Source organism: Sciurus carolinensis, chromosome 4, assembly GCF_902686445.1.
Source record: "Sciurus carolinensis chromosome 4, mSciCar1.2, whole genome shotgun sequence".
Lineage (NCBI taxonomy): Eukaryota > Metazoa > Chordata > Mammalia > Rodentia > Sciuridae > Sciurus > Sciurus carolinensis.
The window spans coordinates 165,067,192-165,092,542 of record NC_062216.1 but is presented as its reverse complement, the minus strand read 5'-3'; the positions used below and the strand labels follow the sequence as shown (position 1 = coordinate 165,092,542).

Genomic DNA, 25,351 nt, shown 5'->3' with positions numbered 1-25,351 from the left:
TGGACTCCTCAGAAGGACTCTGTCCCATCGGGCTGCAGGCTCCTCACCAGTTGCCCAGCCCTCCACACCTGATGGACTTGGCCCAGGTAAACCTGTAGTACCTGTTTGCTGAGTGGCTGAAGGCGACTGAGGGACTTGCCAGCACCATGTGCCTTTAGAAAATATATTTAGATCAAGTTCTTATGCCTTAGGATACTCATTGATTCCTTGGTAGCCGCAGGGTAGAAATTCTAGTCTTCCTTTCAACTGACTGACCTTGGAATATTTTTAAAAGTTCCATGTCCCTCCTTCATCTGTCCTCCAAATTAACACCCTCAGAACTGGGATCACTCCACTTTGAGGTGATGTGACCTTCTGACTCCTTGGACACAGGCTAGCTGTGCTGGCCACCAGGAAAGGCAGCATGGGGACCCACCTGCCTGTGCTGGACATTGGACTTTTATTAGCCCCTCCCCCATAAAGACTGGCTGCAGGGGGCTGGTCGCCCTTACAGACACGCTGCTAGCTCTCGGTATTCCGCTTTTCCAGTCTCCCTTGCAGCTACTTCCGGCCCCTGGACGCAGGGGGCACCTACCCCTCAGGTGGCTCCTGGGGAGGTTCTCTCCTGGTAAGAGACCCAGGCCACTGTGCTGTCCGTTAAGCTTCTGGTTGCCAGGATGGAACCAATACGTAAGGGGACAGGGACGCAGAAGGAGCTGTTACCGAACAGACTCACTCTGGATGGACACGTGTTTCCACCAAAGGAAGCCCAGAGGCCCTTCGATCCTGAGGGCAGCAGTGAGGAGCAAGAGTGAGCAGCAGGAGACGTGGACCCAGACCAATGCCACTTCAAGTCCTGGCTGGAGCGCCCACTAGCTGTGTGGCCCCGGGTGAATGCCTCAGCCTGTCTCAGTCCTTGTGCAGAATATGTAACTAGTCACTCACCTTCCAGAGTACTGAGACAGGAGGATGCATTTTAAGCACATTGTGTCCAATGAGCACAAAGTAAGCACCCAAATCAGTGTTATCTGCTACAAAAATATCAAATGGGCTTTTTAAAATTTCAAGTACTTCCCCCCAAAAGACTTTCTACACACAGCTGGGCCTGTAGCTCAGGAGCAGAGCACTTGCCTAGCATGTACAAGGTTCTGGGTTCAATCTCTACCACTAAATAAATAAATAAACACGAAATTAAAACTACAGGAAAAAAGTCAACACACACCGCGGCAGACTTCTTTTTTTTCCAGCCAGCAACTTGTCTTCAAGGCTATTTTCCACATGAAGAGTTCTTTCCAGACCTAGCCTGGAAAGTTCCACCAGCTTCCTAAGTCAGTGAGCCGTCCTTCCTCAAAACTCTGGCTGCCTCTGCCTTGTCATTTTTTAACCACGGACCACAAGAGAGCCCTAAAATACCCTGCAGAGGGTATTACTTTTGTAATCCACAATTTTCAATTCGGTGTAACTAACTATAGGACCCAAATGAAGAAAATTTCAGTGAGACAAAGGAGGGTTTTCTAAAACTACGCACCTAAGAGGGAGAAGGCTGTGCTGGCCGGGGCCTGAGGGCTGCCCCCGAGTGCAAGAGGCACAACCAGCCACCTGGGTGCAGGGAGGAGAAGGGGCTTGTGTTAGGCTTCTGCTGTCTCTCTACAGGGCTGGGGGGTATTGATTGACTGGGGGTATTGGCTCAAGTGATTGTAGTGACTTGGCAGGTCCAAAATTTGCCAGGTAGGCTGGCAGGCTGGAGACCAGGGCCAGGCGCAGCTCAAGTGCAAGGGCAGCTGCCTGCAGATTCCCCTCTTGTTCGGGGAGTCAGCCTGTTTCTACTGAGGCCTTCAAGTGACTGGACGAGGCTCACCTTCATTACGGAGGGTGATCTGCTTCAAAGTCTACTGATTTCAATGTTAATTCATCTAAAAATATCTTTCCAGAAGCATCTGGAATGTTTCACTAAATATTTGGGTACATGACCTAGCCAAGTTGACACATAAAGTTAACCACGACAGTGGCTGTACTGTACCCAAACGAGTTCAAGTTGAGCAGTGGACACCCTGTCTGCCCTCTGTTCTGCCTCAGCCCGGGGCCTGCTGGCCTCTCCGACCCCTCCTCGCCCTCAGGAGCACAGGAGCTCTGCTGCCCCCTGGGGTCTTGTACAGTAGCACTTTTTAGTGCTCTATCAATGGTCAGGTTTCCCGTGTCCTGTGAGGTGTGAGACCCTCTGAGGTTTCGTCACCTGTCTTGGGTACACAGATGGGAAGGGGAGGGACTGTACCTGAGCCCTGCTCCTCTGAGGTAGAGGCCAGGCTTGGACCCCACGTGGAGCTACTAGGACCAAGGCATCAAAACGTGTCACCCTGGAACACGGCAGGCTGGCTCACGGGCAAACACAAAGACACAGACGGACATGTTTACTTAAACGTAGGACAGAAAAAACATGAACTGGCTCATGGAAGCCATGACTTCAGGGATATAACCACACAGGACCAGGTCAGATTAAAATAGCAAAGAGGGACCACAAAACAGGTGGCAGGCAGGTCCACAGATGGATTGATGGTCGCACACAAAGGACACACTGGCTGGGCCTCTCGATGAGGAGGGGGAGCGTTAACCTGCCCCAACCCCCTGCTTCTCACCCCGAGCTAATTAGAAGACACTGAGGGGCTTTGTTTTTGCTTTTTCTAAAACCAGAAGAGCGGAAATCCTTCCTAGGATTCTTATTTCTCTGAGCTCAGTGAAGGAACAAAACCTATTCACCAGTTCCATCAGGCAAAGGCCTTAATTCCCAAGTGAGAGTCAGCTCCACCCCACAGGCTGAAACCTGACCTGTCCGTGAATGCGGCTGCCACCAGCCTGTGGCTCGTTCCCAGGGACACAAAGACCCAGACAGAAACCAACACAGGGCTACACTGGAGTCAGGGCCCTGGACTGGCACCTCAGCTCTGGCACTAACTCCAGCTGTGCTGAGGAGCTGACAGCAGCAGCAGCAGCGAGCATCACCACGGCGGCAGGCAGCAGACCCACCTTTGCAGGTCCCAGGTCAAGGGCCCTGCGAGGCAGCACACGCAATTCCCTCAGGCAGGTGCCATTATTGGTCTCATTTTACAGATGAGAAACTGAAGAACAGATTGGTTAAGAAACCTGCCCCATTATCAGAGCTGGTGAGGGTCCCTGGGTCAAGTTCACCTTGGGTCTTACTACTATGTCCTGTCCCGACATTCTGCCGCCAGCCTCAAGACAGAGACCTGGGCTCTAATCTGGCTCCTGCATCTGTGAGTTAGGAAACAAAAGCTTTAAAACGTGAGGACATCCAGGGGCACCCTGCAGATAAGGGTAGAGGTCCTGACTCAGAGGGCCCAGGGCCTTAGCGCCCCACGTGGGTGCTCTGATCCCATTTGAGGAACACAGCCTTCCACTCTTCTGCCTCAGCCGGGGCTCGGATCCAGAGCTCAGCATCCTCGGAGTTCAAATTCAGTGCATCTTTGTACCCTCTGAGAGTTACAGATGGTCTTTACAATTTTAAATGGACGAAACAAAAGCCAAAGGAGAATATTTCCTGACGTGAGAATTAGGCCAACTTTGTATTCCTGCGTCATAAATGAAGTCTTATTGGAGCACAGCCGGCCTGCTGATTTACCTACCGTCTAGGGCTCTTATGCAATCACCGCCATGCGGAGCAGCTGCAACAGCGACCACACAGCTCACAGTCACAAGAGCTTACTAGGGGGCCCTTTATGGAAAAAGTTTGCAGACCTGGTCAGGTCCACCCAGAGTTGGGCAGGAGTCCCCTGCGCAGCTCCCTGCCCTTGGGTCCCTGCTTTCACAACCCCAGGGTGGTGGGGCGCTGGCCCCCAGTGCACCATGGAGGGCTGGCGGCGCAGGCTCTGAACTCTGTCCGCTGGGCCTTGTGCACTCAGCTCTCTCCTCTCAACAGCGTCAGTTTCTTTCTTCTAGCATCGTCCTTCCTCGCCTACCTCCTGTTCCTCACCAGTCCTCTGGGAAGGACAGGGTCAGTGGTGGTGCCTTCAGGTCACAGGCAGGAGAAGGGCAAAGGACAGGGTGCGAGGCAAAGGAGGACCGGAACTGGAGCTGCTCTCCTGCCTCCATCATGTGGCTTGACTGCCACTCTGGCTTCCAGTCCATCTTCCCCAAAGGGGAAGCGACTGGGGGTCGCTCAGTTCCGATTCCTTTCTGAAGGTCCCCTGGGGAGGAGTTAGTGGACTGGGGCAGTTCTGACCTTCCTCGGCTCCAGGGCTGTCTCAGGTCTGTACTCTTCTCTCCTGACGCCCAGTATCCAGCACCCAGACTACCAGGGCGGGCCCCAGGGCTGCCTGTGTTCCGTCTCTGCAGCTCCATGACAGCAAGCTGCTGGGATTTGGACTCAAAGTGCCAGGGGTGAGCTGACAGCCAGAGATGAAAAATGGGATCCCCGGGAAGACTTTTGACGTCTGTCTATAAAATATACACTAAGACTTGTTCTCAGGGAATACCTGGAAGGAAGAGGGCTTCGTCTGCCTTACCTATTACTAAGAATCGGGCTTCTCTTGGCCATGGGCTGCTGCCCTTGGGAAGCCCTCCAGGAGTTGACACGGTGAGTGTCCTGGAAGGGTGTACAAACCCATGAGCATGTCCTCCTCTGTGGGTGGAGCCATACGTCCTCTCAGCGGGCTGCACTGAGGTGAGTTCGCAACATGCTCCCAGCGCCTGGGGCCCAGTGGGGAGGTGCAAAAGCAGGGCTGGGGTGAACTCTGGCTCCAGGAGCCGTGAGACCTGCAGGGCTCCCTTCGCTCAGAATTGCTTTTGGAGGAATGGAAAGTAGCAAAAGCTCACAGGGTCACCAAGATGAATACTAAGGACCCCAGCAGAATGGTTGGCACATGGTATTTACTCTCAAGATGTCACTTTTCTGCTTTCTTCCCTCCTGATGCCAGCATCATGCTGGTGCTGGGCTAGTGGGGGGCAGTTCCTGCGCTCAAGAAGTCCAGTCTAGCTGAGGGGACAGACAGGCACGACTGCAAATACAAGAGGACAGTGGTGCATCTGTGTGACGATGGCAGAAATAATGCCAATGATGACGGCGACCAGCGCTGAGGCTATGTCCGCTTGCGCTGTGCAGGCGCTATTGGGGACTAGCCTGCTCCACACTGACAGCCACAGCTTAAGGGAGTCTGGCAGGCAGGAGCCTGGGAGAGCAGGGAACAGTGGCTGGACCTGAAGGGTCAGGGAAGGCCTCAGGAAGGAGGGGACGCCACGTGTCCTGAAGGATGAGTAGAGCTGCTCAGAGGGGAAGCAGGAGCAGACACTCCAGGCAGGGCGACAGGCAAGCACCAAGGCATGTGTGTGGCTGGGTAACTTTGAGAGTTAAGTGACTCTCGTCCTACTGGTATCATTAGAAGCCACTGTCCTCAGGGATGCCAGTCCTGTAAGCTTTACTCTCGAAAGGGCACGTTGGTCCGTAGACCTGAGATGATTTCACTCCTGTGGCCATTACATAATCCTGTGGCCATTACAACACAGCTGAGTCAGTGAAACATTAAGAATGGAAAGGAGGTGTTACTTAAAAGAAGCCACTTTCCCAATATGGATTAAGTTTAAAAGTTATCAAGAAGATGAGAGAACTTCGGGCCGTTAGAGTTGCTTCATACAATACTGGACCACACCCAGACTGTCCCTGAAGTGACGGTTTGGCCTGTGATTGGGAATGGGTACCTAGAGACCTTCTGCCGGGTGGTTTCCAAGTATTCACGATCCCCACTTGGTGGTATCTCAGTAACAACGATACTGGGACTTTCTTTTACATAGCACTGGCCGCGCGCTGGGCACTGCTCTCTGTTCTCACGTTATTAACGAGTTTAATCTGCACAAGCCAAAGAAGGGATTGTTACCCCTAACGACAGGCGAGGAGCCCTCAGCACAGGGGCTCTGGCACAGAACTCTGTGTCCTGTCGACAGGGCGCGGAGACACCATCATGCTGCGGGCCTGGAGCCCTGGGCTCCCGCGAACGGCACGTTTCGGCAGGTGCTCGCTGCACAGCCACTTGGGGGCCAGGGAGGCCGACCCGTGGTTTCCGAGATCGCGCCAGAGAAGGGCTCTGGAGGCGAGGTCGCTCCGAGCGGCAGCCCGCCCCGGGTCTGCGAGACCGGCCGACAGGTCTCGGAGTCCCTCCGTCAAGTCGCCCCAGGTGCCAAGTCCTAGCCTCCTGGGTCTAGGGAGAAGGGACATCTGATCCCGCTCAGGTATCCATGTCCCGGCAGCGTGGCGAGCCAGAAAGTGGTTGGCAGCGGGGCCCGCAGGAGAGCACGCCGGGGAAGCAGCCCACCGACCAACTCCTGCTCAATCACTCTGTCCCTTTAATCCCGAAAACTTTCTCCCTCCGCTCGGGACCCCAGCACGCGCACATTGGCTGAGACGCGGCCGCTGGACCCGTCCTCTCTCCTTTCCTATTGGCACTCGCAAGCATCCATCCCCAGCCCGGCTTCCTAGTGGCCTGAGTTCTTGTCAATCAAGAGTGGGCGGGGGAGTGGGCGGGACAACGACACGCCAGCCTCACTGCCCTCCTAGCCTCCCAGCGCTGAGACTGGGAACCTGGAGGCTCCTCGGGGACCAAAGCCGAGTGAGGAGCACGGGGGAGGAGCTGTTCGGGGCTCCAGGGACTCACCGATGCGCTGTCCCACCGGAGAGCTGAACGGGTTCCCCAAGAGAAAGTCCATCGCCCCGGTTGCCGCTGCGACCAACCCGGGAATCAGCTGACAGCAACCGCCAGCGCCGCCGACCCGTCACGTGACGCGGCGGACCGCCCGCGGGGAGGTGCCGACGGGGGCGGGGCCCAGGCGCTGCCTCCGCCACAGGCCCCGCCCTGACGGCGAGGCGGACGCCCTGAGTCTGAGGGCGACAACCTCGCTGCAGACCCTCGGCGTCGGCGGACGTCACGCACGTCGGAGGGCTGGGGCGTGGCCTGGGACGCGTGTTCCCAAGCCACGCCCCTGGCGCTTTCAGTAGGCTTTTAGGGGCGTGGCCTAAAGGTGTCAACCCCATCGGAAGACTGGTCTGTGGTCGGGGAATGACCTGAAGTTTAAGCATAAACTCGCAACTCTAGTGCGAATGTCACTATCTCTAGTCCTGACCTCGCTGAGACTACACCCCTAACCTGAGAATGGGGTTCTGCCTGCCCCTGCCCGATAAGACTACTCCTATTTGATGTCGGGTTTTCCCTGCTCCAAATGGGCATCCGTTTCACCTGTTTCCACTAGATGGCAAGGACTTGGATTTGTCCCTTATGACTGATGGGCTAGTAGTGAACACTGATGCAGTCATGAATGGGGCAGGTGGCACTCATCTCTACCATTAATTTACCCTGTGATCCAAACAAGCTAATTTTCTCTGGATACAGGAATTAGATCAAGGACTCTTAACCAATTCATTTTACTTTTTTAGGTCACAGGCTCCTTTGAAAAATTGAAGACGATGAAAAGGCAGTGATCCAATTTTGCTTAAAACACCAGGGAGTTTTTGAGATTCCTGAGTTACAACAGTAGACCTCAAGAATCCCCAAGGACATTGCCAGCTCTGTGATTCTAGTGTCTTCTTCAGCCTTCCTTGCTGTGCATGTGTCGGTTATGCTTACACACCAGACACCTGAACTGTTGGCTGTTAACCTTTTCATCTGACCACTCCAAAACATACAATTGCCACTGCCTTGGTAGTTTGGGCTACTGCAGGGAGCTTTAGAATTTATTGATACTGACGTTTGTGACTTCCAAATCCAAATTGCTAAATTGATTTTGTACAAATTTTGGATGACTGAAAACCTAAATTAGGACTGTCAGTCACTTCTGTGATTTATGCATTCACTTGTTTGAGCTGCCATGGGACATTTTTCCTGTATAATATAAAACTTTTGAAGTGTTTCAATAATGTTCTTAAGACTTGTAAACAAGTGCCCTTCTCCCTACCAGGATAGATGTTCCATGACGACTGGGATACTGTGTCTATTTTGATGGCTACTCCTGTTTAACCCCATGAAGAGCATATTAAAATCTGAGTCGGCCAGTCTGCCTTTCAGTAGTGGTCTTTGGGTTGTAAAGGGTGTGTGTGCACTTAACTCCATGTCAGTTACTTTCTGTCTTTCTGCATTCAAGCATACTGCTTGGTTGGATGGAGTATATTGAACGTGAACTTTTGGGTTCTTTCATTAATATCCCCCTATTGGATGGTGATTTGCTTGAAGTTCTCCTAAGCTTTATTCTTCATGGCAGAAAATCAGAAAAAAAAAAAAAACAAATATTCCCAAATAGGAAGCAGAATCACATTAACTCCATGCATTCCATATAGCTATTCCTACAGAAGTGGAAATACATCAGTTTTATCAAAACAGCAGATATGGATATACATGGTAAAAATTGAGTGTATTATTAAACTGATCAAAACTTTTTTTTTAAAAGTATACTAATAAGGAACAAATTCATCCAGTAAAAAGTCTTGTTTCAGCCGAGCGCAGGGGCATGTCTGTAAGCCCAGTAGCATGGAAGTCTGAGGCAGGAAGATTACAAATTTAAGGCCAGTTCCTACAACTTAGCAAGGCCCTAAACAACTTAGGGATTCTGTCTCAAAATAAAAAACAAAAAGGGCTGAGGATGTAGTTTAGTGGTAAAGTGCCTCAGGGTTAAATCTCTAGTACGGACCCCCAACCCACAAAAAAAATCTGTTTCAATTTAAATTAATCTTTCCTCTGGATGTGTGTTATATTAATGTCAAGCTTCACTAAGGTAAAAATGTCAAGCACCGTAAGACTGACATACTGCATAAATGCAATCCACACCCTTCATGGACTTCGAGAGACTACTCAAGATACACTGCCTCTAACATCTGAAGCCAACAGAATGAGAAAAGTGAGAGCCTGCTGGACATCCGGACAAGGAAAAGATCTCAGCATTCCTGCAATCAGGATCGTAGGAAACAGGATCTTGATGAATCATATGCAGGATTTGAGTTTGAAAGTAGGTTAGGGTAGAAAGAGCCTAGGTTTTGGGGCAGCTATACCAGTATCATTCTCACTTTGCCATTTACTAGCTATATGAACTTAGGAAAGGTACTTTCCTGCATCCTTCTCCTCAGAGACAGTAAAGGGGAATGCTATTCAAAGGCTTTTGAGAGGGTGAAGAGAGATGAAGTGTGTAGTCAGCCTGATAGTCATTCTTGCTGTTTCTCCATAAGATGTCGCCTTTAAAATGTCCTTGTGTGTGCGGGTGTTGGGGACTGAACCCAGGGCCTTGCATATGGTAGGCAAGTGCTGAGCTACACCCTAAGACCTACTTATGACTTTTAATACTTTGTGTTTTACCTTGAAAAGTCAAATTTCCATTTATTCAATGTTTGTAATATTACTAAACATTGACATCAGGCTGGCTGGCTGCAGGCTTGGGTTGGAGACAGGGAAGTGAAATTACTCTGTTTTACAGATGAGACTTTGGAAACCTATATAAAAGTTAAGTGACTTAGCCAACATCACTAAGACCAGACAGTAGTGAAACAGCATGAAATGTATCATCTTTAGCAAATTATATAGATATGATCCTTACCCAAGACTGATGGATCTTTTCTTGAATTAGGTCGACATCAAAGAATACAGTTTCATTGCCAATAAACAGAGCCACAGCTATCTGAGTCACTGGTTTTATATGTTAATGGTTGAGATTAGAAACTTGACTTGTATTCCAGTTTTTTTTAAAAAAAGAATATTATAATAGGGTAAAGTGTGAAAGAAGTTTTATGATTTTGTAGCAACTATGATTAGCACAATTAGGGAAAAGACACCTGAGACTGAACTACAAATATTAAAAATGTGATTTTTAATAATATAAGTACAAAATTTTATTTCTTTATACAACTGTAATGGGATTTGGATGAAACCACTAGAATTTATTTAAAAAACAAAATAAAACAATGATATAAAAACTGCAAGAAGGCCTGAATCCAAAGTTTTTCCTCTAATAGTACCAAATACCACAAGGTACAGATTATTATACAAATGTGTACAAATCTTAAATACAAATACAACAGGACTGGGTTTCAAAGGAAAACAAACAAAAAGTGGGTCCTCAGTGGGATTTCATTCAGGTACACAAACGACAGTGGCAGGAGCGAGCTCTGCTGTACTACCGAGTCTCCCTGCTGCTCCCACACCCTGTGTCGGACAGGAAACTTCCGCTGGACGATGAGGCATGGGACAAGGTTCTGACACATGAAATCAAGCTAAGACTTCTGCTTCTCTTGATTTTAGTTCCTAAACATTCCTGTTTCTTTCTCTGTTTCCTGGATTAAATCTTAAAACTGCTCCGAGCTGAGAAAGGGACTCGGCAGCCGGGTGCCTCTGGGAAGCACAGTGCTGCAACACTGGTGGAGAACGGGGGGAATGAACAGGACGCCTGCTGGCCGCACTGTCCCCAGAGGTAACTGTGGTGCTGTCCTGCTCTGACTAGGCCAGGGAGGAGAGCACAGCTGCCTCAGAGCTTGGCTTTGGTAGCGAATCTCACACCAACTATAAAACTCTCCTTGAAGTATCTGACTGTCTTCTTTGCAACTGGGAAGGTCTGGGGTTTTGGAAATAAGGGGAGCTAGGAATGGCAACTTTTTTTTTTTTAATTTCATTTTCTCAACATTATTGAAGGCCATGAAGTTCTTTATAGAGAATTAGAATCCCAACATAATGATTCCTTTTTGAGGTACAATACCTTAAAATATAGATGATTTGGAGTTTTTGGAACAGCCCAGAGGAAGGGAGGGAGAAATGATAAATCTAAATTTTCCACATGCTGTTGCTGGTGGAAAGTTTTTGTTATTAAATTATATATACAGAAATTTACAGGATAAATTAAAATCTAAGAAATTTTAAAGAGTTAAATACACATAATTAAAATACACATTCACACACATAAATAAACCTACATGAGAATCGAGTACTTTCTTTGCAATTCACTTACACGTGGAATGCAGAACACTGTATCTGCCCACCAGGGGAACTGTAAAGATGAACCCAAGAACCATGCTGGGCAAAGTCTATCTTCCATAACCACCAAGCAACTAAGCAGCAGAATTTGTGAGGACTTGGTGGCCAACCTAATGCTGCCAATGAAAGATACCAGCTCTTGGCTTTGCGGACCACAGACTCTGGGTCAGCTGAGAGAATACATGCAGGTTCAACTGGTGGCACTGGCAGCATGGCCAGTATTTTTGCTGCCAGGAATCACATAACTCCTTGGCCTCCGCTGAGGCTGCCAATGGTACCAATGATTACAATAAAGTTTGAGACACGGACGCTTGTGCAGTAGGAACTGGAATGAACCCCCTACTCAGTCCACCTACCCCACCCCAACTGCTACGGTGGGAATGACCTCGTCACTCCCACCTCAGTCACCGCAGGCTGAAAGGCTGCACTCAGGTCAGCTGGCATCCTCCCATAATCTATCCTATTATATTTCTGACTGTTAGACAGGTAAGGCAAATGGTCAGTGATGGGTCTGGAGGTACAACTGAGTTTGGAAAAAAAAAATCACATTTTAGCTATCCATAAGGAGATGCACTTGGCACCCAGAACAAGCCCCCAGTCCCGAGTTACACTGATTTTTAAGGCAGATTTATCCACCACAAGAGAATAAAGATCCCAAGCCCATACTTCGTGCCAAAGATTCCTCTTGGCTAAACCTTTGCTATTTCATAAAATTATTAAAAGCTAAGTAGTTACAGTCCTATGTATATATTGTACATTATATATATACAGATATACATATATATATATGTATAGATATAAAAATGTAAAACCCACAGCCAGAGGCCAGTGAAGGGGTCTGGACAGTTCACATATACACAAACCTATACACAAAGGGTAGGTAAGGTTTCTGTCCCAGGGGTCTTGCTGTCACAGTCCAGGCATGATGTAAGCAATGTTGTCTAGTGTGTTTGACTGCAAAACAAGGAAAAAAGGTTCAGTTGAAGAGCACTCACTGTGGCTTCTTGAGACATGTCTCTTTGTTCAGGGGAGAGAGATGAGACAGAGAGTGGAGCCAGGAACACAGGGTGAGGAGGACTGGCAGTGGCATCCTGCTCTCTGCCCAGCTAGGGGCTTTCCTGACGCCTTCTCCCACTAACCCCAGTGAAGCGCCTGCACTGTCTGTGTGGAGAAGAGCGAATGGCAAGTGCAGGAGTCGCAGCACCTCAAGGGCTAGACTGCTTCTCTCCAAAGTACCCTCTGGGGAAATGGCATGTTTTCTAGTTTTACTGACACGACATGCGTTTGATAATGCAGCATCACGTTCCCCCGGCCACGCACAGCAAACCAGAACGCCTGGCAGTCTACCTGACAGCACCCGTAAGGCAGGGCCGCTCTGATCTCCAGGGCCTCGCCCTAAAAATCCAAGGAAAACTCACCAAGACTTGTTTGGGGCAGCCATTCAATTCAGGTAGTTGTGTCGTCAGACATGCCAAGGGGCCAAGGGCACAGATGATGGAATCCAGAAGCACTGACAAACTGCCAGACACTGCCACCATGCCCTGAAAGGAGAGGACACTAACTCAAATCACGCTCTCCATGCTCTCTCCGTTTTCTGGTTAACTTCTCACATGGCTTTTAAAATTCTGGGCACTTCTAGTCATGATATGAGAACTACAGCACAAATGGAAGGTTTCTCCTTTAATCACTCTAAGTTGCTTAAAAGGACAATTCTTACTACATATTTTCAGGTTTTCTTTCTATATTCCTAACCCATCTTATCTTCGATGGTCCTGGGAAAGTCGCTGGGCTCTCTTCTCCCCTGGTGAAATATGCCTCACCTACTGCAGAGAGCAACTGGGAAGGTCTGTGAGATCGTAAATGCAAAAGCTTATCTGTTATGAACTCCATGAATACAGCTCAAATGTGATTACCTACAACCCCACACACTACCATTTACATGAGGATATATGTGCTTCTCTACATATGTGGCCTTTTCTTTTTTGCGGGGGGGCGGTGGGGAGGAGTGTTTGTTTCTCTTCGTTTTGTTTTGGTCTTTCCTTCAGTGGCACTGGGGAGCGAACCCAGGGCTTCATATCTGTGAGGCAAGCACTTTAGCACTGAGCTATATCCCGGCCCCACATGTGGCTTTTGATAGCCGATAATGTTATTCTAGGTTGAACTGTTCACTCTCAAAAAGAAGTGCATTTGATTAATTTCAAAATTTAACACTTTGTTTAATTCCTATTATTTATATAACTGTTAAGACTGCTTGCTGCAAATACGACTTCCCAGTTCCTACACAGTCTGCTTCAATCAGAAGCACTGTGAGGACATGAAATCATCAAGAGGCAGCATAGTGGAGTCTTTTAGAGAATGGCTCTGGACTTGGCCTGCCTCGGTCAAGATCCTGGTCCCACACTTGCTGCTTCTGGAACCTGGGCAAGTTGCTGTGCCTGCAGAATGGAGTGCCGACAGCAAGGGGTTGAGGTAAGGGATGTACCTGGGGTGGTAGCTGGTAGCTGCTAAGTACTCAAAACACATCAGAAGTTATTACTACTACGACCAACATCTTCATCTCCAGAACCATGCTCTGGCAGCCTGCTGGTCTCTCCTGATGGCCACTGCTCAATGTCAACAAGCCATGAAGAGCCAAACCTGCCCTCCTCTCAGCTTCCATATCTCTGCCCAAATCCTCACCATTCCACAGCTGCCCAGTGCCAAGGCCTCATCCACTGCTGACTCTTCCTTCCCCTCTCTATTTTCTGGGGCACATTTCTTCATGAGGTTAAGAGTTTGCACCTTGAAGTCACTCTTCAAATCCAAGTCTGATTCAACGCTTAGGGGCTAACTGCAACTCAACCTACGTCTCCATTTTTTCTTTCGTGACATAATAACGCTGTTTCCCAGGTTGCAGTGTGAATTGAAGAACTGATCTACATAAAGTACTCTGAATCAAAGCTGGCTGAGCAGCCTCAGTGGGAGTCAGCAGCCAGCGACAGTACTTAGGACCTGCGCCCATGGCTAAGACTTTACAACTCTGTCTCTGGGTGGATTCTAAGTCCCTCGAGGGCAGGGAACGCAGCCTACACCTTCTAAAGTCCTCTCAATAACGGCTGCTGTCCCACAGACAGTAACAGTCAGCCACAGGGAGTTGGGAGAAGCTGTGGGAGGGTGGCCCATCAGCAACTCCTGTCCATTCACATGCCACTTGCAATAATCTGCTGAATTAAGTTAAAATCTCTGTCAGGTCTAAACTATTATAACCTCCCCAGTTCTGGTGTCTTTTCAATTGTAAATTAAAACAGAAGATGTTCTCAGAGAAAGCCCAATTGGGACCTCTGATTTGATCACACCCTCCTGTTCCTGAACAGCAGAGGAGAGACCTCAGTGTCCCTGAAGACCTGCTGCAATTTGGGTTCCAGCCTTTTCTTCCCACCGAATGCACTGTACGATCCAAATTCACTGCTAAAGTAATAAAACCTGTGGTTTCAACACTTTAGTAGTGCAACTCTTTTTCAAATAAAGCTTTCTATGGAACCCCAATACATAAAACGGCTGGTTACAACGGGATGGGGTTCCCGGCCTCCAAGGGGCCTTCATCCATCTCTGGAAAGCCCCCGTGTCCGTGACTGGAGCGTCTCTCCAGGACCCCTGCAGGACACGGTCCTCCCATCCATTAAGGTCGAATCTGAACGCCACCTCCCTTCACAAAGCCTCTCCTGCCTCCTCTTGTCCTCATCAGTCTCCTAACTGCTCAAGCAAGCACTGGGTGGAAGATGGGAAGGCAGGTGGAGGCAAGGCTGGCCGGGCTGCCACTGCAGCTCTGCTGCCAGCAGCTGTCAACTTGTGCGACTCAGTGAACTTCATGAGCTTCGGGCATTCAGGTGCTGAGTTAGCAGACCACATACATCATGGTTCCCTGAAGTTGTGATACATGATTTTAGGTGGCATATAGATGAACATTAAGGATGATTATTTTTGAGGTACTGGGGATTGAACCCAAGGGTACTCTACTACTGAGCTACACCCCCAGTCCTTTATATTTTGAGACAGAGTCTCACTAAGTTGCTGAGGCTGGCCTTGAACTTGCGATCCTCCTGTCGTAGCCTCCTAACTCACTTGGATTATAAGTGTGCCCACCATGCTCAGGGATTATTTTGATAGTTATATATCCATTATGATGTGCATTAGCAAAAAATTAGATCATTTTTGTGATTTCAAGGACCCCATTAGAAAAGCACAGACAGATTAATCTATAAAGTAAATAATAGTAAATGACACATAGAAATTGCAAAATTATATCCAAGTAATTAAACTGGGGAAAAAGCCGATTAGAGAGGGAATGGGGAATGACTCCCAGTGGGTATGGTTTTTTTAGGGGGGTAGTGAAAATGTTTTGGAATTGGATAATAGTGATGGCCCACAATTCTGAGAATACACTAAAAACCACTAAATTCTGTACTTTAAAAGGGTAAAATTTATGATATATGAATTATATCTCAATACAACTGTTATAAAAATAAGCAGACTAGAGAATCTGCAAAGTTCTTTTCCTTTGCTGGGTACAGTGGTTGCCTCTTATTTATGGTTTCCAGTTTCCCTTTCCATGGTTTCTGTTATCCACAGTCAACCTTGTTAAAAAAAAAAAAAAGGAAAATTCAAAAAATAAATAAATAATTCAGGGCTGAATTATCAGGGTTCAGTGGTAGACCACTTGCCCAGTTTGCATAAGGCCCTGGGTTCACCAGTACTGCAAACCAAAACCAAAACCAGAACAAACAAACAACAAAAAGCAAAGCCAAAACAAACAAATTCATAAGTTTTTGATTCCATGTCGTTCTGAATAGTATGATGACATCTGTGTTCCACTCAGTCCTGCCCAGGGTGTGAACCAACCATTTGTTGAGTATCCACACTGTGTACACCGCCCACTTGTTACTATACTAAGCGGGCACCTCAGTCATCCGGCTGTTGGTACCATCTACAGTTTCAGGAATCCTCAGGGGTCTTAGAACTATCCCCCACAAGTAGGGACTATTGTGCTGGGTATATAACTTTCATAGCAACACTTCATAGAAGGTAGTTTGTTTCAGTTTGTTACTTTGTTTACTTTTGGACTTTTTTTCCTCACTTTTTTTTTTCAGGGCCGAGGACTGAACTCAGGGGGGCCTTTCACGTGCTAGGGAAGCACTCTGCCACTGAGCTAAATCCCCAACCTGTTTCAATTGGTTGATTATGTAAATATTCTCTTTCCAATTGTATTATAAGTTTCCTGATGACTGGCATACTGTGCTATTTAGATTTTCTACTCCCCAAGTTCTTGGAAGAATGCCTAGGTATTCAACAAATATCTGCCAAACTAAGTGGAATTACCTGGGAAAACCTGGAATATGGAAGGTGCTCAAAACAAACCACTTTGGGCTGGGGAGATAGCTCAGTTGGTAGAGTGCTTGTCTTGCAAGCACAAGGCCCTGGGTTCAATCCCCAGCACCGCAAAAAACAAAACAAAACAAAAAAATCAAACCACTTTTACTTCTAGCTTTTTAGGAAACATAAGAATGATTAAATATGAAAAACATAAATGAGTACCAGAGAATATATTCTGGAAATCCCTCCAACTATTCACATATATAAGTCTCCATGAGAGTGCTCAGGTTATTTTGATACCTGCTGAATTTTTAGAAATTAGCCAAAGAACTCAGATATAGTTTCATCTCTTGTGGCCTTTGGCATTTATTTATTGAACAATAATTCCACTCTCACATAGAAGCAAGCTTTATATTCCTGCACTGATTTTGTAGCTTAGGAATGGCTTTAGTAGCTCAGAGTTCATTGCAGAAATGTCTTACTGGGACTGAAAGATGGACTGCTATGCTACTGAATTAGCCAACAGGCAGAATGGTTAGATGTGGATGGAGTACAGCAGCCTCACAGGCTAAGTGATTTTGAAATTGAAGCTTAAAAGGACAAAAATCTCCCTTGAGCACATAGCATTATATAATTCAAGTGCACAGTAACAAAGAGCTTGAGAACCATGACTTCCCAATTTGCTACCTATTTTCAAAGAAGAGGAAATCTTAATTCCCTTTACAATGCAGTCTGTCTACTCAGAACTTTACCGGAAATGCACGGAAAAATTCAAACTCCTTTAGAAGTACTAATGATAAATGTCTATGGATTTGCACTCATCTTTTACATAACATTTTTAAAGAATAAAAATCAGCTAAAGGATATCTAACTTCTTTTTGTGCCACTGTTTCAACTGGATGATATTAGTATAGAGACACAGGTGGATTCCATGTTTCTGGATGCTTCTATTACCACCATGTCTTCTTTTTACTGTATCCTGAGTACCTGGAACTGTGAATGTAGGTGAAATGATGGGTGGATACAATCGCTGTACCCAACCCGAGTCCTTCCACCAAGGGCTGTGCTCACCTCAGTCTCCTGCAGGCGGTGTCCAATGAGGCTGAGAGACTCTCCCAACAGCTGAAGATGAGCTGCAACATCGATGGGCTCTGTCTCAGGGGCTTTGGCTGGTGACGCTGGTAACAGCACGGTGGTAGGTGGGGACTTCTTTTGGGGTGATAGTACTCCCACAGAAGCAGCTGAGAACAGAGGGATGAAATTAGAGATAAAATTTGCCTACAGTCTAGAACACCACAAAAACATGACTCTTAGTTTTGCCTTTTTATGAATCATATCAACCATAGCAAAACTATGGCCTGTGGACTAAATCTAGCCCACAACCACTTTTTGTGTGACTTGGAAGTTAAAAACAGTTTCATATTTAGAAAGAGTTGGAGAAAAATCCAAGACTATGTGACAAGAGAATGCACACTGCACATGAGGCCTATATTTACTTTCTTTCTGGCCTTTACAGAAAAGTTTGCAGACCTTTGATGTACATTTTCTAAAACTGAACATCTTTTTTTTCCCCTCTGCCTGTACTATTCAGTAATAATACCTGGGTATAAAGGTCTGCTTCTAGTAAAAGCTGCTTTCACAATTTCCTGGTAAGGAAGCAAAATTCACATCACTGTAGAGAAAAGAATTAAAAGCGGGAAGGGAAGTGGGCGCTACCTTTGACCTTCATGGGACCTTCTGAGCTGGACGCTTTTCTTTTCACAGTTGTAGCTTCTGCTTTGTTCTGTTTGTGCTGCAGATACTGAGCTTTTTGTTTCCAAATCTGTAATCAGATCAGTGTCCAACAGATTAAAATAAATTAAAAGGACAAAAAAGTAAAATGGAAAGCAGTCATGGTGGAACAAAAAGAAGAGAGGGAACAGTGGAGGGGAAAGTGGGGGTTAATGCTAACTTTTAAGCTGAGGGCCACTGAACTGGCCTTGGACTGTTGACTGTATTGATATTTATGTGGAGAATCATAAATGTTCCTCAGTGCTAATGGTCAAATTTCACTACCAACTTGTAGACCTGTGGCTCTGTGTAGTGTCCAGGTGGTTTAAATATTTCCTGTCACCTGGTTGACAATACCAATAGGACAAAAATTTCATGGAAAACAGCAACTAAAGGTTAACTTATCTGGGTGAAAATCAACTGTTTCATCTGGAGAGTTGTACTTTAAAGTAAGACGGCAATTCTTGTTCCCATACCACCTACGGATCACCCAACTGGAAAGTGACTGTGCACGACTCAGACATGAATTTACTAAGGCCTTCTGAGCTGCCTGATGAGGATGGGGACATGGCTAAGGGCATTCCTGTCTGAGGATGATGCTCCTCGGTTCTCAGACCATGGCCAACCATGGTGGTCGTAGGGGAGACCTTTTCAGTGCTGGGATTGAACCCAGGGGAGCTTAATCACTCAGACACACCCCCGTCCTGTTTTGTAATTTAGAGACAGGGCCTCACTAAGTTGCTGAGGCTGGCTTTGAACTCATGATCCTTCTGTCTCAGCCTCCCAAGTTGCTGGTATTATAGTTGTGTGCCACTGTGCCTGGCCCAGTGTAAAATTTTTGGGGAAAAAAAATTGAATAAAGTTAAAAAACATCACTTCCCTTTAGCTAACTGCTCCCCTGGAGTAACTTGATACCAGCACTGCCAGTGCCCCCTGCTAAATCGTTTTCCATGAATTTGTGATTTTTTTCCTACAATGTGTGGCTGGATGGTTTTGGGAGAACTACATTTGGGAAGGCAAAAGGCAAAGAAAAATATGTTTATAAGAAAGTATACTTACCAATTTGTCCTTTTCTGGCAATTGCTTCCATACCTCAGCCAGTTTTTTACTAAGTTCTCCAAAATCTGGCATAAGAGTTGAAAGAAAGAAATCAAAACAGAATAGAGTTAACTTTAAAACAGAATAGGGTTAACTTTAAAACAGAATAGGGTTAACTTTAAAACAGAATAGGGTTGACTTTAAAACAGAATAGGGTTGACTTTAAAACAGAATAGAGTTAACTTTAAAACAGAATAGGGCTAACTTTAAAACAGAATAGGGCTAACTTTAAAACAGAATAGGGTTGACTTTAAAACAGAATAGGGCCAACTTTAACAAAACAGAAGACTGATAGGAGCGGAAACTGGAAAAGGGGATTTGAATACCACACTTAAATAATGCTGGGCTCCTTCAGGAAACCCAACCACACCCTGTCTCTTTTCTCCTGACTTTTCCTGAAGAAGTGGGGTGTTCTTTTGGCCATAGACAGGCTTGAATCCTCACATATCTACTCTCTAGGGGTTTGTTCCTTAGGGATCTTTTTGGTGTCCTTTCATTTAACTTCGCAATAGAAGACCAACCACGGAAGGTTAATGACAATATGTTACATAGAATTTGATAAGAGACGCTAAGTTTCTACCAAATTTCTGAGATCAGAAGTCAAGAAGCATTTTCCTGTAGCAGTCCAGAAGTGTAATATTATCTGTATGGCAAGTTTAGGCTGTGAGACCTACCCATGTGCACCTCACAGCAACCTGATGGAGTGGGCAGGGCAGGGCAGCTACTTTACACAGAAGGTCAGTGAGGTATGCAGATGTTCAGTGACCTGTCTGAGGTCTGCGGCACAGTATTCTCTTCTCACTGACTTCTAATATAGACACAAATAGGAACAACATAACAAAGTCACCTCATTCTAACTCTACACCCAAGGGCAGTTTAAGGAAAAGGTCGACATAGAATCATGGAAGTAACTGTGTATTTATGCACATATATATGTACTGTACTTTATAACATTTAATTTTACAAAGTTCCCCATTTTATCAGTTTAAGAGGTATGTATAGAAAACTTCTATCTTTTAGGCATAGGGCAGAATCTGAAGTGATCTGCAGATCTGAGGAAAAAAATGTGATTGGTATGGGAAGAAGCTGCTTGCTGACTGAATTAATTAGCTATACTGCTTCAGAGATAAAGTAAACAAACTAAAGATCAGAAATGTTCTTACCTATCCCTGGATGGTCAGCCACAATGGTTACACGATATTCTTTACAGAATACTTGGTAAGCCGACATGTTCTTCTTTTTTGGCTAGTGCCACACAGAAAAAAGAATAAGGCAAGACTTGATTAGAACTCAAGTTTAAATTCAATCTAGGGTAACAATGCAGAAAGGGTACCTAAACTTTCTCATTCATAGGAAAGGTCCATGCTACTAAACAGTATTCCTAAACAAACAAATATATATATATATGTACATATGTGCGTGTGTGCGTATATATATATGTGTGTGTGTGTGTATATATATGGTTTTTTTTTTGGTACAGAGGATTGAACTTAGGGGCACACTAACACTGAGCCACATCCCCAGCCCCCTTTTTATGATTTATTTTTGGGACAGGGTCTTGCTAAGTCCTTAGGGACTTGCTAAATTGCTGAGGTTGGTCTTGAACTTGCAATCCTCCTCCCTTAGTCTCTTGAGCAGCTGAGATTACAGGCATGTGCTGCAATGCCAGGCAAGATAATTACTTTCTAATCCTGTTACTTACCACTTAGGAGATGAGTATCAGTTTTACTTTTAGTAGGTAAAAGTCATATGCTGCCCTATTTTTAGATTCTCCAGGTTGCTGCAGCTCCATGCTAACTCTTCCTAAAGCCTTTCACTCTTCATGTCTACAATCACACACTGCTAGTTCTTTTAGAACTCAGTGCTAAGAAAATCTTGACCTTTCCTGGGTTATCTATTTTTCTCATCTTTGAAAATCAGAGCCAAATCTATGTTTTTTGTTTCTCTGATATTGATTTCTAATCTTGAAGTTTCCTGATCCTTTTACTGTCATTTGTAGTTTACCATTATTTTACTGTCCATATTCCTGTGGTTCAAGGTAAGAAGTAAATAAATAATTGAAGACAACATTTTGGTAGTCCTTGACAAAACTTTTTTTTTTTGCAGTGCTGAGGATTGAACCCAGGGCCTTGTGTTTGTGAGGCAAACACTCTACCCACTGAGCTATATCTCCAGCCCCCTTGACAAAACTCTTTAATGTTAACTTGCTACTCTGGATCAACTGAAGCATGTTGTTCCTCACTGTACCATGACAATGCCACAAGCAACCCATGCTTTTTCAGAAGACATCAAATAACTTTCAAAGCCAATTCAGCAAGGTTTTAGAAGACAAGTGATTACATTATTACCTACCACTGTACAGCTTTCCATTGACTGGGTAAAAAAAATGTAAGTTTTCCTATCCAGAAAAGGGTATTAGATTAGGTATCAGTCCAAATCTCTCATTTTGAGGATGAGAAAAAATAAACTCAGAGGAATAGTTTTAATAACTAGTGTCCAAGACTACTGGAGTGTAGAGTAGTTCTGACTCTTAGGGTTATGCACTGTGGGCCGAAGAAAACATGATGCTTTTTGTTTGTTTTTGGGTACTGGGGACTGAATCCAGGGGTGTTTTACCTCTGAGCTACATCCCCAGCCTTTTTATTTTTTGAGACAGAGTTTTGCTAAGTTGCTTAGGGCCTAAATTGCTGAGGCTGGCGTTGAACTTGTGATTCTCCTGCCTTAGTCTGAGTCGCTGGGATTATAGGTGTGCTCCATTGTGCTCAGCTGGTAAAATGCCTCCTCACAGAAAATGTTACTATTTAAAACAAAGAATTATCGCTTTATAATATAATCTTAATCTAACAAACTGAGATGTTTTCAAAATGGCTTTCCTCAAAAAAAAAAAAAAAAAAAAAAAAAAAAAAAAAAAAAATCAAACTTTCCTCATCTGTAAGCATCAAAATAAAATGATTAGTTTTCCTTCTCCTTCTCCGAGAATCCTTTTTGGTCCTCTAGTTCCTGTAATGACACAAACATTCCATGCTTCAAGCAACTGTGGGGCGGGGATGGGCTGTAGCTGAGTGACGGAAGTCCTTGCCCAGCACGTGCAAGGCTTCCGGTTCATCACCAGTGATGCCAAGGAAAAAAGTTACGAAGCTGGGCCTGGTGGTGCACACCTGTAATCCCAGAGACTCAGGAGGCTGAGGCAGAGGGTTACAAGTTCAAGGCCAGCCTCAGCAACTTAGTGAGTTAAGTGACCCAGGGCTCAATCCTGCATTTAAAAAAAAAAATAGTAAAAAAAGAAAGAAAGAAATGAAAAAAGTTACTGAAAACCTTTGTTTGCCTTAAGAGTTAGATTCAGGACCCCAAACTAACAAACACCACAGTCCTGTCTTGTAACTTCAGAGTTGCATGGTGTTTGAACAAAGCTTGATCACATACTGTTTACCTGACTGACTCAGTTCTTAAAGTAATTTCCATAAAATAACCATCCTCAAACAGTGTTTCCATAAAATAACTTGCTCAATGAAAAGCAAGTGTGATGGCTCTGACTTTAATTCCAAAAGGAATTCTAAAAACATTTTGTAGAATGGAAACATTCCTAGGATACCTTCCAAAGTAATGCATTGAATGAGATTGCATTTATTTGGAAAACTGTGGGATATTTATTGAAAACTGAGTTTCAAATTTTTATGCTAATCTTTTAAAAATGGCTTATCTACAGGCTTAGCATTTACTAAAGTACAATAATCTATACATCTGCAAGTCTTTCCCAACTGTTGAATCACGTCACTACTAAACACTGAGAACATCAGAGAGCATGTGAGCACAAGATTCCACAACTCGCTTGGCCATATTAGAAAACCTGCAAGAGAGGCATTTTAACAAGGCTTCCCAAATGTGATACAAGGCTCTAAAATGTTAACTCCGTATTCACAAGGCTATCTATAGCTGTAACATAAAGTTAAAACTACTTTTAAAAAAATTATTGTTTAGTTGTCAATGGATCTTTTATTTATTTATATGTGATGCTGAGGATCAAACCTAGGGCCTCACACATGCCAGGTAAGCGCTCTACCACTGAGCCACAACCCTGGTCCTAAAACTACTTTTATAAAATTAATTACAATTTTTGGTCAATATACTAGATCCCAATTTTCCTACTGAAGAAAGGGGATTTCCTCATACCTCTTATAAATGACTTTATTCAATTATATAGAAAATAAACTAGCATTTACTGAATAACTTAATCAGGGTGATGGTACAGTAAGTAGTTAAGAGTATGAATTTAAAGGTTCAGATCATATCCTCAGGAAGTTAAGAGCATAAACTGTAGAAAGCAAGAAATCTAAAGTCTAAGGCCCACTATCTTCTCTTACCTATAGCATATACTAATTATTTGATATTAATAAAACACATGAGAAATGGGTAGCTTTTCTGATATGTAATAGTAAAAGTATTTTAATGGCAAAGAAGGAAAAGCAGAGACTAAAAAGAAATATTTCAAAGGTAAAAGAAAAAAGTTACCTATTAAAGTACTCTGGCATTTATTCATTGATAAATATTTACTGAGCATCCACTACGTACCAGATATCGGGATAGAGCCAAGAATGAGACATACAACAGAAAAGACAAATATGTCATTTTAATAAAAGGCAACACTATTATAGGGAAGATATTGGGTGCCATGGGGGCAGGACAGGAGACCTCCTTCATGTCAAGGAGCCAAGGGAGACTTCTGGAGGAAGTGGAATTTAATTTAGACATGAAGCTGGGTAGAACTAGACAGATGAAAAGCAGCTAAGAATGCTCTAGGCAAACTGGGCATGGTGGCACACATCTGTAATCCCAGCTACACAGGAGGCTGAAGTAGAAAGATCATAAATTTGAGGCCAGCCTAAGCCACTTAGCAAGAGCCTGTCTCAAAGTAAAACCTAAAAAGGACTGGGGATGCTGCTCTGTGCTAAGCCCCTGGGTTCAATCCCCAGTACTAGAAAGAAAGAGGAAAGAAAACAAAACTCAACAAAAAATCATTCTAGGCAGAGGGAACCATGGTACACTCAAAGACAGCTGCAAGAGACGATGTCAGAGCAGCAGGCAGAGATCACAAACTGAGGCTCGGTGACCCTTACTACACAGCATGGACTTGAGGTGGGAGGGACAGGTCTCGGGTCTGAAGCAGGCAGCTTCACAGGCGGGGCTGTGCTTTAAGACTGTGGAGAACGGACTAGAGAACAGCAAGAGCAGAGGCAGGAGGGCCAATCCAGGGGCCGCCACCAGAGAGCTGGGAAGGAGGATGACAGCCTCCAGACAAGACAGTGGCCTAGAGAAAAGCAGGTGCACACACCAGAAGGGAAGGAGAAGTGACAGGATTTAATGGGGACATGTGGCAAAACAGGAAGTTTTGAGCTTTGAATACCACCAGAGCTGAGTTAGAATCTTGACACTAGTAATTACTAGTTATACAAATGGCTTCATTTCCTTGTAAGTAAATCCTGGATGGTACCATTTAACTCGAAGGTGGAGTTAATCAAATGGTGTTTCACACTTTGGTAGGTACTCAGTGACACTATTTTTGTGGCAGACAATTCCAACATGGTTCCAAAGATTTAGCTCCCTGGTATGTATGTTCTATATCATGTCTCCCCATTAAGTATGGGTGAGCCTGGTGAACATGAAGGTTACCAGTCCCAACTTCATGTTTTACTATCAGGTAAAGGGAATTTTGTCAGGTTCTGGTGAGCTCAAGAGAGTTAATGAAAAGGAGATCATTCTGTCTGGGTACACTGGTGCACAGCTGTAATCCCAGCAACTCGGGAGGTCAAGGCAGGAAAACTGCAAATTCAAAGCCAGTCTCAGCAACTTGGTGAGACCGTGTTTCCTGGGTTCAACCCCTGGTATCGGGGAAAAAAAAGATAGAGATTATCCTGACTGGACCTGACCTCATCAGGTGAGTGCTTCAAAACCACAAGATAGCTTAGCAGGTTACTTTGTAGACATCAGCAAACTAAAGTTTCTTTGGAGGAACTAAAGTTTCTATGGAACTAATGTTTACATGGAGAGGCAAATGACCCAGAATAGCTAACACAGTATTGAATAAGAACAAAGTTGAAGGACTGGTCTCACTCCACTTTCAATATTGACTATAAAGCTAGAGTAATCAAGCTACA

At 45.2% G+C, this 25,351-nt stretch overlaps 2 protein-coding genes across 6 annotated transcripts in view; both read right to left on the bottom strand.

Annotated features, from left to right (window-relative positions):
* Window positions 1-6,882, bottom strand: part of Tom1 (target of myb1 membrane trafficking protein) — a 29,621-nt gene extending 22,739 nt beyond the window's left edge. The window contains exon 1 of the mRNA XM_047550758.1: window positions 6,636-6,882. Coding sequence (XP_047406714.1) covers window positions 6,636-6,687 — 52 coding nt within the window. The 5' untranslated portion in view covers window positions 6,688-6,882. The remainder of the gene's footprint in view (window positions 1-6,635) is intronic.
* A 2,920-nt stretch (window positions 6,883-9,802) lies between these two features.
* The window catches only part of Hmgxb4 (HMG-box containing 4), a 32,939-nt gene continuing 17,390 nt past the window's right edge, over window positions 9,803-25,351 (bottom strand). For 3 of the 5 annotated variants that reach the window (XM_047550832.1, XM_047550833.1, XM_047550829.1), the window contains 6 exons: window positions 20,363-20,444; window positions 19,161-19,225; window positions 18,048-18,153; window positions 17,403-17,572; window positions 12,401-12,523; window positions 9,803-11,936 (listed from right to left, as the gene is read on the bottom strand). In XM_047550832.1, coding sequence (XP_047406788.1) covers window positions 11,892-11,936; window positions 12,401-12,523; window positions 17,403-17,572; window positions 18,048-18,153; window positions 19,161-19,225; window positions 20,363-20,444 — 591 coding nt within the window. In that variant the 3' untranslated portion in view covers window positions 9,803-11,891. The remainder of the gene's footprint in view (window positions 11,937-12,400; window positions 12,524-17,402; window positions 17,573-18,047; window positions 18,154-19,160; window positions 19,226-20,362; window positions 20,445-25,351) is intronic. The other 2 variants (XM_047550830.1, XM_047550831.1) reach the window with 2 other exon arrangements.